At 38.8% G+C, this 16614-nt stretch overlaps 1 protein-coding gene across 1 annotated transcript in view; it reads right to left on the reverse strand.

The window, feature by feature from the left end:
• The window catches only part of RAPGEF2 (Rap guanine nucleotide exchange factor 2), a 330483-nt gene that overhangs the window by 140329 nt on the left and 173540 nt on the right, over positions 1-16614 (reverse strand). Inside the window, 2 exon segments of the mRNA XM_030563572.1 lie at positions 10381-10398; positions 13078-13245. Of these exon segments, the coding sequence (XP_030419432.1) occupies positions 10381-10398; positions 13078-13245 (186 nt within the window).

A 16614-nucleotide genomic window follows, 5' to 3' on the forward strand; every position in this document is an offset into this window, starting at 1 on the left:
CTCTTTTGGAATCTTACAAACAAGTGTTTTTGAATACCTGTGATTCATCGTTAAATACCACTTCTAATAAAGTAGAGCTTCTAAATAAAAGAGATGCAACTATATCCCACTAAAATTAATCTGATCCCTATTCAGGTTCTGCAAGGACTCTCAGCATGCAGTAGTACATCACAAATGATAAACTATCCTGCTATCAATAACCTTAAGGATCCATCCTCAATAAACCTTAGATAACTTTTACATTGTTTCAAGTCAGACACGCTCTGGACAACTGGCACCAAAGCAGTTGATTGTAAGGACTTCCCTATGTTTAACTTTTTAAATAATTCCTTCAGAACAACAACAACAACAACAACAAAGCCAGAAAAAATACAAGGAAGCATGAAATATAGGGCATATTTAGCCCAAATACATGGAATATCCTTGTGACAGTGCAGTGTTATTTGACAGGGCATTTGACTGGGAGCTGGTTATGACCCTGGCTCAGCCACTAATCTATTAGCTGACCTCGGACTAGTTACATCATCTGTCTGTGCTTCTGTTTAACTTTCTGCCTTTTGTGCGTCTTGCCTGTTCAGACTGTGAATTCTTCAGGGACCATCTCATTATGTGTTTGTACAGCACCAAACAAAACAGGACCCCAATCATAGTTGAGCTCTTAAGGTACTGCCATTAACTGTTAATACTAAGTAGGCACAACAGAGTTAGATAATTCTGATTTTCCTCTGAAGTATTTGACAGTTGCAAGGACTGCAAGGCACCACTGTTCTCAACCATTGTTAAAACTTAGAAATTTGGAAAGAAAAGTATCATTCGCTGAGCTTGAGTCAAGATCTACATTTAAAACTTAGGGCTGGGTCTTCACTACGGGAAGATCGTCACTGCTGCAATCGATGCAGAGATCGATTTGGCAAATCTAGTGAAGAGCTGCTAAATCGACAAAGCAGGGCGCTTTCCAGTCGTCCCCGGTACTCCAGCTTTCTGAGAAGAGTAAGGGAAGTTGACCAGAAAGTGTCTCCCATAGATGCAGTGCAGTGAAGACACCGGAGGTCTGTCAACCTAAACTGTGTCGACTCCAGCTACATTATTCACGTAGCTGGAATAGTGTCTCTTAGGTCAACTTATCCCTGTAGTGAAGACAAGCCCTTAGACAAAGACAGACATAGCTATGTCAGTCAGGGGTGTGGAAATGGGTAAATTGACAAAGTAATTCTTCCATTAACTTAGCTACTCTGCTTGGGGAGTTGGATTAAATACAGCACTGGAAAACCCCTATGTCATGGCACTACAGCAACATAGTTGCAGCAATGCCCTCCTGCAGTGTGGATATGCCCTAAGTCTTGGTAGTAGGTGAAGGAGGAATAGGTTTTCTAATACACTGTTCTGAAATGTGATGGTTCATGCATTTTTAATTGTATATTTTGTTAGTGATGCTTAGTTTAAATGCTTAATTAAAATAAATATTTTACAAGAGCTTTGAACTGTACCCTTTTAAGTAAATTCTTTCTGTAAAATGGTAATTTAAGAAGATTCAAGATAACTAAAAAACCACCTTAGGATTAGCACCCTTATTAACAGTCTTTAAAGAGAGAGCAAGTATTAAAGGACCTGGATATTTATTATCTATTTATATAAATGGTGTTGATATCCTAACAAAGTCTGCATCTTTTAAAGAGCTGTACAAGCAATATAAAAAACTCAAGTCTATTCACACATAGACCACTCCCCATAACAATACACATGTAAGATATTGTTTGATACTGTATAACCTTAACCTGAAGGTAGATATTCCATACTAATTGTTTAAAAATAACAAAAGAAAATGCCACAATTACAATTTTTAAATATTCCTTGCATCTAAAGATAAATAGCAGAAATTCTAGCTATTTTTTCACTGGGAATGATCAGCTTAGGAAATTAGAGTTATGCATGAGAACTTGATTTTTCTGTCGAAAAAGTGAGCATACATTTTGTTTTAAAGATAAACCTAGCATTTAATGCTACATCAATAGCCACATGTCAGCTAGGCAAAATTATACATTGTAACAGTAAAAAAAGAAATCCACCTCATAAGCCAATGATGATAAAAACTCATCCTTATTGTGGTAAATCTATATTTTTCTTGAGAAAGTTCTTACACGTTTACAAACAGAGCATTGTCAATATTCACAAATTGAAAACAGAAACCAAACTGGCACTATTATTACTGACACCTAAATTGCCTGAAACAATTTAACTTGGTACACAGTACTCTACTTTGAATTTCCAAATGCAACCAAAAGATGGGTCCAATTATGACATCAGTACAAGCTCTCTTTCCAAGGGGAATGAAAGAACAGCAAATCCCAATGGATACACAAGTTCTGCAGCAGAGATGATGTAATATACAAAAATAGACATCCTCAGACAGAAGCTGAAACTTGGATAAACAGCACACTGCATACAATTCTGAACTGCTTTGCATTAATTTGCAATTGCATGCCATTAACAGGAAGAAAGAATAATCTCTGTTTTAACAGACACATTTCTGATTTACATTACCTATTTAATCCATCACCTGTATAGTCTATGGAATAAAATGATAATTTTTTACATCCTGATTAAAAAACAGAAATACCTTAAAATACTAAAAAGACAGAAGTATATCCTGTTAACCAATTCTGAGGCTAGCAGGCCATGATTTCCTGGAAACTGCAGCACACATGGAACAGTACTGTATGTATGTATATTCACCTATTGTTCCTTGGCATCTCCACAGAGGATCATTGTATTGCAATTTCTAGATAAAGCAGGGTTAGCTAAAGCTGTACTAGTCTCAGAAATCCTTTGCTTTCTGGGCAAATGGCATCGCAACCCAGAATTTCTTCGTTTTTGTGAGTTTATGTCTCATTCTTAAAGATACACACTCACTTATACAGTACATACATACACTTCAGCAACAAATAATTTTAATATTATATATACACATTTAGCATTTGATTATTTACGTTAGAGTAAGTTAAATATATTTTATCTTGATAAACTCTGCAAATTTAGGATGATACCACCATGAAATTAGATTAAAATAAAGCTAGTTAAAAACGGAAGAATGTTTTAAAATTAAATACTGATTCTTTAAAAAAAAAAATTACTAGGTATAAATATTCTTCCTGATAAAAGACCCTGAAGGTTCTACAGCATTATGGACCAATCCTCACTCCTTTGCAAATAGACATAACCTTTAAATCATTTTAAATTTTTAAGTTTCAGATGTTATATAGACATTTATACAAATATGTATTCATGTATAAAAGTGTGGGCATTAAACCCCCTGAAAACTGTTAAAATTGTAAGCTATCATTTTAAATTCTCCAGTGGTTTTCCTGGTCCTGCTTGCATGCTAGGAGGCTCTGCAAGGAAGGGTGTGATCTGGGATTAGCAGCAGTCTGCAGAGAACCAGCCTAGAGTAAGGTGGGGTGAGTTTGTGTCTGTTTCAGGGAGCAGCCTGCTTTGTCTTTTCCTGATCCATATTCTCTTTATGCTTGCACCTTCCCAAATCCCTCACTGTATTCTTGCTTCATCTGTACAGCTCTGGCCAAATATTTACTCATCTTCTGCAAATAAACTCAGTGAGAATGGAGGAACCACATATGAAATCAGCATTCTGGAATGAACACTCACACCTGATGTAAGGATTTTTAGTAAAAGAAACTATATTAAAATAAATAACTAAATAAATGAATAAGTAAAATATATTAGAAATTCATTAAGATTATGGAGAATATGAAATTGAAGCTGTTGGGGTCTTGAAGAGACTAACAGTGGTTTTTTCACATTAACCTCTTTTCTTGTGATTGATATAAAGTGCATGTGGGCTGACAAACCATGGTCTTAGATTCACTTTGATACAAAACTATGATGGCTGAAGTATTATATAAAAATCAAATTGGAAAGTCAGCGTTAAGTATATGACTATATTGGCATCAATTTACTGTACAGAATAAGGAGCATTGAAATTAGCAGACAGAACATTTGAGTTTAAAAGCAAGGTAATTGCATTAGTGAGGCATATTACAGTGCCATAAAGTCTGCATTGTTGAGGATTATGCTTTGCATTCTTACCTATTAGAAGTGAATGCATTTTTAATTTCTTTAAGTTTGCTTTCTTTGTAATTGGGCTTAGTGTTCCTTTATGATATCCCTTTTCTAATCCCTCTATTCTTTTATTCTGATCCTTTCTTCTTTTTATGTGTGGTCATGGTGGCATTTCCCTGAGATCTGAACAGAGACTTCACCTCATTCCATATAGTCCTAGCTAAAATGCAGAGAAAGGCCCTTGACTCCTCAAGACAAGAATCAGGGCTGATCTAAAGAGGCATCACTTCCCTTAACTCTTCCAAAACTCAATGTGTTAGAGGGTGTCATGGTATAAACCCCCACTCTGAACCTTAGCGTCCAAAAGATGGGGTACCAGCATGAATTTCTCTAAGCTCAATAACCAGCTTAGTACTTGTAGCGCTGCCACCAACCAGGAATTCCAGTGCCTGGTACACTCTGGTCCCCCCAAAACTTTGCCCGGGGACCCCCAAGACCCAGACCCTCTGGATCTTAACACAAGGAGAGTAAACCCTTTCCCTCACTGTTGCCTCTCCCAGGCTTCCCCTCCCTGGGTTACCCTGGAAGATCACTGAGATTCAAACTCCTTGAATCTTAAACAGAGAGGAAAATGCACCTTCCTCTCTCCTTCTCTCTCCCCCTCCCAGATTCTCCCTGAGAAAGAAAGTAATCCTAACACAGAGAGAAAATTAACCTCTCTCTCCCCCTTCCCTCCTTTCTCCCCACCAATTCCCTGGTGGATCCAGACCCAGTCCCCTGGGGTCTCACCGGAATAAAAAACAATCAGGTTCTTAAACAAGAAAAGCTTTTAATTAAAGAAAAAAAACAGTAAAAATTATATTTGTAAATTTAAGATGGAATATGTTACAGGGTCTTTCAGCTATAGACACTGGGAATACCCTCCCAGCCTAAGTATACAAGTACAAATTAAAATCCTTTCAGTAAATTACAAATTTGAACTCCTTCCAGCCAAATACACATTTGCAAATAAAGAAAACAAACATAAGCCTAGCTCGCCTTATCTACCTAGTACTTACTATTCTGGACATATAAGAGACTGTATCAGAGAGATTGGAGAGAAACCTGGTTGCACATCTGGTCACTCTCAGAACCCAGAAAGAACAACCACTAAACACTAACAGCACACACAGAAACTTCCCTCCCTCAAGATTTGAAAGTATTCTGTCCCCTGATTGGTCCTCTGGTCAGGTGACAGCCAGGCTCACTGAACTTGTTAACCCTTTATAGGCAAAAGAGACATGAAGTACTCCTGTTCTATTAACCCTTAACTCTCTGTTTATGACAGTGCCCATGAATGTCACAGGAACCCCATCCATTGTAAGACTGGTAGCAATACATCTATAACCCCCATTCCCTACATCTATCTAATCCGTTGATATCCACACCTCCAGTTTAAACATTTTTTTCCATACAATTATACATCAAATCTTTTCCTCGTTTAAAATTTACATGTATGTGCTACTCCAAAAGCTCAAGAACTAAGTAAACATTAGCAAATATCACAAGCATTTAGACTGTTCACTTTTTTAAAAGCTTGAGATATTCACAGTGTCATTGGATCGGCCAGTCACGTATCTCTTATTCTTTTAATATTAAAATGTCTTGCCTAATATCACATAGGAAGCCTATGGCAGAGTCTGGAATAGAACACAGCTCTCCTGGGTTCTATTCTAATTTATTAAATACAAAAGAACATCCTTGGTCCTTAGCCTCAGTCATAGTCTACCTGTGTGCTGAAGGAAGCACGAGTCCTGCAGAACAAAAAGTATATGATCATGTAATTAAACATTATCATAATGCATACACACAAGGCAGATAAATTAAGGTTACCCGGGCAACCTTAAACCTGGTATCCCTAATCACTGAATGCTTGAATTTGCAACCCATGACATTTTTAAATGTAGTTTTCTGTATTTGATTTCCTAGGCTTTAGAAAAAGAAAAAATCTAAATTCCATCACAGATTTCTACCGACACCACAGGGGTCATTAACAAGTGCTTGAACCTAGGACCTTTAGACCCAAAGCAAACCTCCAGGCTGTTATCTTCTATGTGGCTCAACAAACAAGAGTTAGATGCAACATACATTTTGGCAGTGGTTTACACCAGCAGTTCTTAACCAGGGGTACCTCAAGGTCTTCTGGGGTATATCAACTCATCTAGATATCTGCCTAGCTTTACAACAGGCTACAAAAAAAGCACTAGCAAAGTCAGTATAAACTAAAATTTCAGACAGACAATGACTTGTTTATATTACTATATATAGTATAAACTGAAATGCAAGTACAGTATTTATATTCCAGTGGATTTATTTTATAATTATATGGTAAAAATAAAGTAAGTAATTTTTCAGTATTAGTGTGCTGTGACACTTTTGTATTTTTATGTCTGATTTTGTAAGCAAGTAGTTTAAGTGAGGTGAAACTTGAAGCTATGTAAGGCAAATCAGACTCCTGAAAGGGGTACAGTAGCTTGGAAAGGTTGAGAGCCACTGGTTTACAAAACAATCTGCTAGACTAGCAGTTGAATGTCAGGATTCCTGGGTTCTATTTCTGGCTTTGGAGGGGAATGGTTCTGGTTATAGAGAGTACAGCAAAGTACACAGATTTGATTTATTTATTCTGAAAGTGTTGCTGAGGATGAGACTTAGAAACACTGTTCTGTTCCCAGTTCTGCTCAAAGTGGCCTTGTGTGAACTCTGATTTGCAAAACTGAGGGAGAGGGAGGGAATGATATTTGTCTAATGCCTAAGGGGTAGAAGGACTGGCTCACTAATAAGGATTGAGAAGTTTATATCATTATTAAAAACCTTTAAGTGAAAGAGCAGAGACTAGAATGTATGACTCCCTACCCACCACTCCTTCCCATAGGCCAATGGAATCGCAACTACAGCCATCACATCTGGAGCTCACGCTCAGTGGCTTGAGGAGCATGTTCAGTGCACTAGGAATTTTTCCAAAGACTGTCAGCAGCTAGTTACTTAAAGCTTTATTGATTACGTTCAAATGGCAATTTTCAATCTTACAACTTGTTCCAATTTTCATGGGGACAGCAGAAGATATCTGTCTGACCTTAGCACTACCCCTCCCGGCTTATGTTCATGCTACAAATCATGGATGTACTAAACCATCATGGTTACAGGCCCAGCTGCACCTCTATCCCTTTGCAGTCTCTGGGTGCAACCCCTTCAGATGTCAGGCCTCATGCCTTTACCTATTCCAGGTTATAATTCTCCAATTCTCCCACTCTTAGACCAAACCCTAGGCTACACAGCCTTGTGCACAGCTGTGTTTACTCTGCATCTGGGGATTGGCACATGAGGTTCTTCCTTTCAAGAGACTGAAACCATAGCTTACAGAACCATCTTCTAAAACCAAAATATTGTTTATTTTAGCAGTGGGAACAAAGCGTGTAGGGAAAAAAAGGATTTTAGAACAAAAGCAATCTATATGAATATCTATCTTACCTAAAGGCTTACCATTCCATGATGGTAACCTAGGAACATCCAACTTCTTCAGACACCCCAGCACGTACCTTTGTCAGCTCAGTCCCCCCAAACAATCCCCCCTCTCGAGAGTCCCTTTTTAAACCTTGCTACAATTCTCTTTCCTCTTAGGTATTCATAGGCCCTTTCCTCACCAGGCATTGTCTCCTAAGAACCCTCAAGTGTTTGTGAACATGTGGCTTATCTTGAGACATTCTTTTTCCTGTCTGCTTGTATTTTCTTACAGATCCTATTAATCTAAACCAACATATTCAGACACTAAGCAAACATCAACACAGTTTTTCATAAATTATTACAGAGCAGCTCCAATTCTGGATACCTACAAAAATTGTACTTTTGTAAACCTATCTAATTTTCCCTCACCTTATTAATGGAAATGGCTATTTTTGCTGAAGTTTTAAAAAAAATCTCAAGAAGATACAAAGCATGAAAAATTCCAGCCCAAATGGTTAAAGTTATAAGTCACCAAAATATAAAGGCTTATAAGGGAAAATGCTTTGTTGAGCATCCCTAACTATAGGCAACCAGCTCTGACTATAAAGACACCAAAATCCCCATTTTAAGATCAACCGTAAGCATTGTTAGTTAAATACGCAGGAGTTTCATATTAATCTATCTGAAGCTAGAATATCTCTCCTACACTGTTCTGTCCTGAAACTCTTTAAAAAAACTGTCTAGAAAACTACATTAATCTTTAAGGGCCAAACTTAAGATCAGAATCCTGATTTATTTCATATAATCATTCATATTTAAAACTATAAAGAAGGACTATTAAGCCAACATATTGTATCAATGATGAGGTATCCCCCCTCGCATTCTAGTAAGAATTTGAACTACCATAGTTAACACTGGAACTGTATTTCCCTACTATTACTGTGCATTTAGAGCTCAATTTTTACCCTACCTAAGTCATGGGGAGTTTTACCATTGATTTCAAAAGACATGAGGACTGGGCTCCCAGAAAGATAAAAATATATCTTTATTGTTACAAAAAAGATGGTATTTCAGCACAACAGGCTATTTCACACCTAACAGCTCTGTAAGAAACAGCACTGAAGTCCTTTTGATAATCCCAAAGAACAAGAAACCTTCAAACACACCAATGAATTGAGTGGCAGTACAATAGTTCATTAGCAGTGTAGCGTAGGGTTAGCTAAAAAATAGTAATCAAAATTCCGGCCATAAGGTCAGAACAATAAAGCAGGAAAAAAAAAAAGGAATATTTTGCTCAAAGCAAGAATCTTAAAGAAACTTGTCCTTTTAATTTGTCAACCAAGCTCTACATACCAAAGGGTTTTCTTTATGTTTTACATCACTAACTCCATGGCACAAACTATACCAAATACATTCTTATAAAGTATCACATATAGTATATGCATAAGTATTTTTTTTCCATTTGCATCAATGTAATTAAAAGTAAAATTTAAAATCATAAAGCATGGCATCTAGGTCTTCATAGTATGTTGGTATTTAAGAGCTGATCCGGGACAGAAATCCTACAATCTTTTAATTTTTGTTCAAGTGAGATAGGCTCCAATCTAGAACTTCGCTTATTCACTCAGACATGACTTTCCCGACAGTGATTCTTCAACATGTTGTGGTAAGCCCATTCAAACTCCTTCCCCATTTCAATCAAGAGCAACTGAAGAGTGCCGTAATAAAGTCTAATCTCACTGTCTCATGCTGAAACAAACAGTAGCAAAATGGCAAAAGCAAAACCTACAAATTTTTAGTTAACAAAATTTCCACTGCCTACTTTTTCATTTCTCCAACTTATTTTCCTGACCTTACAAAGTGCAAGGGCAGAACAGCTACAAATGGACTTTATTTTTGGAACCAATACAAAAGTCTAATAAGTTATCTATCCTGAGGAAATACATAAATGCATTCTGTTAAATATACTATTTTCTTTATTTCTGTGCTTTGCACATCATCCTCCAGTGATATCGCCTCAATCTTGTGATGTCATGAAAGCAAGGAGGAAGGTAAATTACAGTAGATCATCAAAGAAACGAACACAGAGTTACAATCTGACTGGTCAACCAGACACCATGTGAAACTAGAAGTATCAGGCAGCAGCGGAGACCAAAAAAAGAGCAAATATAGTACTATGCCTGTATTGCATCTTAAAGATAGGCACATCTGGGCTGCCTGTTCCCATCTCTACTCTCACCCGCACCCACTTACAGATTCACAGGTGAAGCTGTGAGCCCTCACTGCCAACTCAAGGCAGCCAGAGCAAGAGTGGCACTGGGGTCTGCGATGCTTTCATGTGAGCCATGGGTGCTGTTTTCACACACACCCCTTGGGAGGGAGGTTGCTGTTTTCACCACCCCTAGTCCCCCCGCTGGGAAGGAGATGCACTGTTTTCACCACCACCACCCTTCCCAGCCCACCACAGTCACGGGACAAGCTTGTCCCAGCAGGGAAAGAAGCTGCCTGCAAGGAAGCTGCCTATGGAACCTGGAGCTGGAGCTGGAGCTGAATTGTGCCAGTCACGGAACATTTCAATTATGGACAACCTCCACTCCTGAGGTGTCTATAACTCTGAGGGTCTACTGTAATCAGGTTAAGGAGACTCTGTGCTGTCACCAAATCCCGCATTTATTTTAAGCATTCCCACTAGAGAAGAAATACAGAAAACATCAATAAAGAAAACAAAGATAGGACATAACACTGCATTGGTATTATGACACAATTAGTCACACTGGAAACTTATAAGTAAAACTGTTAGTGGACCATACGTATAAATTACAATACCTGAGGTTTAGTGCATTCCTGTGAGCCAAAATGAAATGAATGCCATATAGGAAGAAAGGAAGAGATGAACATTATCAGACATGCTATAATACATACCACCATCAGATAATGTTAAAATTATTTTAAGGTGAATCCTGTTCCCTGATAAATTGGCTGTTTGTGTAAATGTTCTGTAATCCATGCAACAATTAAACATAATGCATGTAGTTTTATTTACAATTTTTGCAAAGCATTGTCACACATTTTCAATTTTATAACTATCTATATAATTTCATCTACATTTTCACTATAGCCAACTTCCTTCAGAAATGCTATTTTGCATGTCATTTTTTTGACTATTATGAACACCTGCTTTTTAGGTACACCATCACTTGGGCCAATGTGAAGTAAAATATTGATAATCTTTCAGCAAACAGTTCAGTGATGTGGTAAGTAAGGAACTTGCATAAAATAAAATTAAAGAATCTAGTTTACTCTAAAGCTATGCAATCTATTTTCTAGATGAAGTTATTTTATTTTATTTATTTTTTATTTTTGATCTTAATGTATTTAACACGCAAATCAAAACATACCCACAATGGATACTAAATTAGATCATGCAACTGAAGACTACTCCAATATACTTGACCATTCATTTCATATGGGGGGTTTCAAAATCTTTTTTTCAAAATGTGTTAGTTTATTCACGCCAACTTCTAAATTTTAGATAACTGAAGGCCTGATCCTGAGAGCTGCTGACTAATGGGATTTGTGAAGGGTCAGAACCTCTCAGGAGTTGTACTAAAATAATGCACTTTGCATTCCTATCAGTTTCAGAGAACACATTTCAGTATCATTTTAAAGACACATTTAGATTTTCAAACAATTTTGATTTTAAAACAAACAAAAAGCCTTTTGGGTGGCCAAAAGGCAGGAAAGTGAGGAAGCGACAACATACACAGATGTGACTGACTGGAAAATGCAGTATATAGAATATAAATAATATCAATGTGATTGGAATATAAACAATGAAGATTATTTTTATAGTGCTTGGTAAAGTCTTCGATTTCCGTAACTTCAATTTGAACTTGCTGCTCTTAATATTTTCCCCCAAAAGGATCTCACGTAATTAAATAATTAATTTAAATTATATATTGATTTTTTACAAAAAATAATTTAAATGTCAGTAATTATTTCAGGTTTTACTGACAGTCTACCTGGCAGTCTCATAATGTATTTCCCAATAGACTTGTAAATTCATTATGAACTTAAACAGAATGATTAACAATGAGCTTTTGCTCTTATTACTGGATTTAAATCTACACCAACCGCTTACGTATTCTTAAAAAGTAATTTATACAACAGGTGTAGATTAGATGTATAAGTTACATCTATTAAAAAAAAATCAATAATTCCTTTCTCCACGACCCAAATAGGCTTGCCACATAAAGGTGATTTGTGACAAACTAGTATAATCTCTTATCTTAAAACTGCAAAAGAGCCAAATGAAATGACTCAACTCACAAATTCATAATAAATTTGGAAAAAATCAAAATTGCACAGAACATTAAACCATTAAAAGGGGCCTGTTGTATAAACAAAATACATAAAGTGTTGATGTAAGATATATTTATTTAACACACGAGGAAAAATCTCTAACAGTGGATGTAATCAAACATCTACACATTTACAGTCATGCAATGGATTACAACAAGGAATTGACAACAAGTAAAGGCATATGGACGGAGAAAATGAGGGGAAAAAACACTGCTTCAAATCAAAGACAGCATTTTTAAAACAATTAAGCCCTGATTCTGCAAACACTTGTGTGCCTGAGTAACTTTATACGCAGTATGACCAGTCACATGCATAAAGTTATCTATGTATATACTCGCATATTTTTGTAGGTTCAGGGCCATAAAAAACAGCTGAATACAGGATCTGAAGGCCACTTACTTTTCTGAGTATTTTGTATGCTGCTGACGTTAACACCAAAATTAATTACTCTTATCCTAGTACACCCTTCCTCAACAGAAAAATAAAATAATCCAACAAATAATTTTGTAGAACACCTTTAAAATATTAGTACTTATGATCTTTCATCTTTTATGAAGGAAGCCTATAATTTTCAATCTGTAAAATTACACAAAAACTATTTTGAAGAAAATTCTGACGATGCTTTATCTGACCATAAAGGACAGACTGCAGTATTTCGCTCTGGGCAAAAATGTCATGGTTCAGACTGATACTTCTGGTCTCGTATTAGTCAGCAATAAAAGTTAGTTTAATATTTCCAGCTCTGGGTCTTGCAGAGAGAAATGACAAGCCAAATCATGGACTATTTCTATCACAATGCACAGGAATACTGTACACCAAAATATTTCTATTTATTGAAAGGAACTTTAAATCACACGTATTAGGTAACTGATTTGTTTCAAAGTTGCCAGAAATGACTGGATTAGTGAGTAAAGATATGTGCTGTCCTCTTGCCAGCATTGTTTAACAACAATACATGTGCAACAAACTAAGTGTTCTTAACTCTCAATCTGAGTTATGAAGCAAATTACATGGGCACACGCACACACTTTGGGCCAAGGAGATATTCCCACACAGAATTCCACCTGCTTAGGCCAGCAGTGAATTCGACCTTTCAGGTGATTATTTTTGTAAAAATGTTTTTCCCTTGTCTTGTATTTAAAACAAATATAGGTAACTTACCGTATGATAACCTCTAGGTAAAGGTGGCTTCCCCACAGGATAAGGATCCACAGTATCAATAATGGTTTGTCTTTCTCCTTTTTGATTGATTTTCCTAAATCTCCTTCGGGATTGTCTATGGGAAGCTTGACGCTGGAAATATTCTTCATTTTCATCCATATAGTCCACCTATAATAAAATAAATACAAAGAAGGGTCATTTCCCTACAAATTAAAGTTACTGCATATTCTGCAATAAAATAAAAGCCTATCTTTTCGCCTGCTCTTAGCTTTTATTTTAGACAATCTTCAAGTATAAGTGCCACTACTACTGAACAAGCCCACTTTAGTTTAATTTTTAAGGGCCATACTTTAGTTTAAAATTTAGTTTATGAAAGAGTACTTTGAACTCCATTTCAGAAAATGTGGTTGGTTATGAATTTCCTGCATTTTCCAACAGTGAAAAGCATGAACTTGGTGCCAAGAAATCAAATGTCCGCAGGGATGAGAAAGAACAAGTATTACTATGAAAAGAGTTATTGAGCAGACACTTTCCCATATTATATAAGTGCATTACTCTATTTAAAAAAAAAGTTAACATCTTTTTCCTCAATTTTTATTCTTACACAGTGATGTTTTTGTCTATGCAATAAACTGGCAAATGAAGCTCTCCCATGGGAAGGAACTTGTAGCTTTCCTACAGAGCTCAATGGGTCATACTGGGACCTTCCACTCCCATCCTGCCTCTCTTCAATAGGCAACACAGTTTGAATTATGTATTTTAAATATTTTTAGACTTTTAAAGAGGAATTTTCACATCAGAGAAATTTGAAAAAGATTAAATTTACATAAAAAGAAATTTTATTAGTAATAATAGGAATGGAAAACAAAACAGAACATTTCTAGTAGGTGAGTGTATGAATAAGGAATTTCCCGCTCAGCAATATCAATAACCTCTCTCTGGTCTGGAGGCTGCAGCAAAGTCGCAGTCATGTTACTAGATAGTAATGTATTGCTATGAAAAATGTTTTTACAATTCAGAATTCTGACTTTCATGCAAGATAAGAAAGTTGTAGTAATTTGGCTTTTTGTATCTCTATCCCCTGTGCCCATCTTACTGCTGAAACACCATCACTTCATGCTAGAATTACGCCACATCTACAAGGAAGCAGAAAGTGGCAAAAACTGTCTAGTATTGTCCTTGTGTGCAGATTAAATCCATTCACATTCCTCAGTCTGTATCCCAAGGCCAAAAAGATTATTCCCCAAGAGAAATAGGACATAAGTAATGGTAGGTGGGTTACGAAAAGAAGATGATGACAAACTACCACCATGCAGGTGATTTTTTTCCTTGCCACGTTTCTTTTCACCATCTATACAAATGAAACACCATTACATTCTGCTGACATGACAAGAAGTTTTAATAAGAACTAGTCCTACCCTAACCAGGTGTATAAAGTATGACTAAAAATAAACTATTAAGGGTATGTCTACAGCACAATTAGACACTAGTGACTGGCCCATGCCAGTGACTCAGACTCACAGGGTTTGGGCTAATGGGTTGTTAATTGCAGTGTAGACGTTCAGGTTTCGGCTGCAGCCCAAGCTCTGGGACCCTCCCACCTCATAGGATCCTAGAACTCAGGCTCCAGCCCAAACCCAAAAGGTCTAGACTATAATTAAACAGCTTTGCCTGAGCAAGCTGGCACAGGCCAGCCATGGGTTTTTAACTGCAGTATAGACATACCCATAGACACTTATGGTATGCAACAGATGTGTGGTGATGACTTGGGTAGCTGCTCCACATGTTGTCCTCTGAATATTGAGTTCTTTCCATTCCGAGTGCAGTCAGTCCTCCAAAAGGTTGGGCCAAAGTATACTTCAAAGGCTTAACTAAGAGGTTCCAAAGCTGCTCTCATTCACGAGCTACTTTGGATGGATTGTCATATAAGTGCTCTCATCCAACACCCACCACAGGCCCCTCTCATCATGCCTTACCACAGCTGCAGTTTTTTTTTTCAGGTCTCTTTTCCTTGTCACCCCGCTAGGCCCCTTTTCTTATTTTTTCTGTCCTTTCCTCCCCACCCCCCACATTTTGTGTCCCTCACTTTCCTCCAACCCATCAAAGAGCTGTGTGCAAAAGGCATTCATTGGTACCACCCAAAGCTAAAGGTGGGTAACACAGCAGCAGGAATTGGGGATAGCAAGCTGCTCCTGGAACCTGCATCCACATAGACACGGTACAATGGGAACAGGGAGACAAAGTGGGTGTATTCACACCTTGAAAGGAGCTGACTGCCACTTTCCTCACAGCAGAATTATGGGGTTTGGATTGGAGGGCGGGGGTAGGAACAGGCATTTCTCATTTCTACTTCCCTCTATGCTGCGAAGTCATTAAAATAAAATGCATCAAAGTTTTATTAGCAGGATGGCGACAGAGGACAAGGTAAACTGCTATTACACAACCAAAGTATTAATTTAGAGCACGAGTCTCAAAGTCCCAGTCCACGGGCCATGTGTGGCGCGAGAACCTGCCCAATGTGACCTGCGGGGCTCCGGCAATTTTGGGGCCGGGTGTTTCCTTTTGCACCACCTGCTGCCACGCACTCCCTTTCCCTCCACCCCTTGAGAGTCCCCCAGGTGATTTAAAATGGCCCGAGGCCCCACTCACCACCAGCAGCGCAGCAGAGCAGCTTCCTGCGCACTCGCTCCATGTGGCTGCCGGCCCCTCCCTGCGGTCCCAGAGTGGGGCTGTGCCTCCGTGTGCTGCCCGCACCCCGAGCACCCCTGCACCTAATGGGAAACTGCAGGGGCAGTACCTAGGGGTAGCAGCATACGGAGGCCCCCCCGGCCCACCCCACCTTGGAGCCCCAGGTAAGCGCTACACTCCCCAACCCTCTCCCAGAGCCTGTACCCCTCCCCACACACCCCCCAGCCCCTAAACTCCCTCCAAGAGCCTGCACCCCCTCCCACTTCCCACACACCATCTCCCACCCCCAACTGCCTCCCAGAGCCTGCAACCCCACTCCCTACTCCAGCCCAGAGCCTGCACCCAGGACCCAAACTCCATTCCAGAGCCTGCACCCCAGGCCCCCTCCCCCACCCAAACCTCCTCCCAAAGCACAACTTCTCACCCCTTCTGCACCCAAACTCCCTCTCAGAGCCTGGACCCCTACCCCAGACCTCCTCCCTCACCCACACTGTCTCCCAGAGCCTTGGGCAAGTGGGGGGGCAGAGTTTAGGGGGGCAGAATTTGGGGGCGGGTTCTGGGTGACGAGCAATATTATTGGCCCGCTGGGAGGATTTGAGGACTGGCACTGGCCCTAAAGTAAACTGAGCTTGAGACCCCTGATTTAGAGTGAAAGTGGCGAAGAATTAAAAAAACTTGAAGACTAATGGACAGGGGTGGCTCCAGGCACCAGCACACCAAGCTCATGCTTGGGGCGACAAGCTGTGGGGGGCACTCTGCTGGTCGCCGCGAGGGCAGCAGGCAGGTTGCCTTCGGCGGCATGCCTGCAGAAGGTCCACTGGTCCTGCAGCTTCGGCGGACCTCCCGCAG

This window comes from Gopherus evgoodei, chromosome 5, assembly GCF_007399415.2.
Source record: "Gopherus evgoodei ecotype Sinaloan lineage chromosome 5, rGopEvg1_v1.p, whole genome shotgun sequence".
In the NCBI taxonomy this organism is placed as follows: domain Eukaryota; kingdom Metazoa; phylum Chordata; order Testudines; family Testudinidae; genus Gopherus; species Gopherus evgoodei.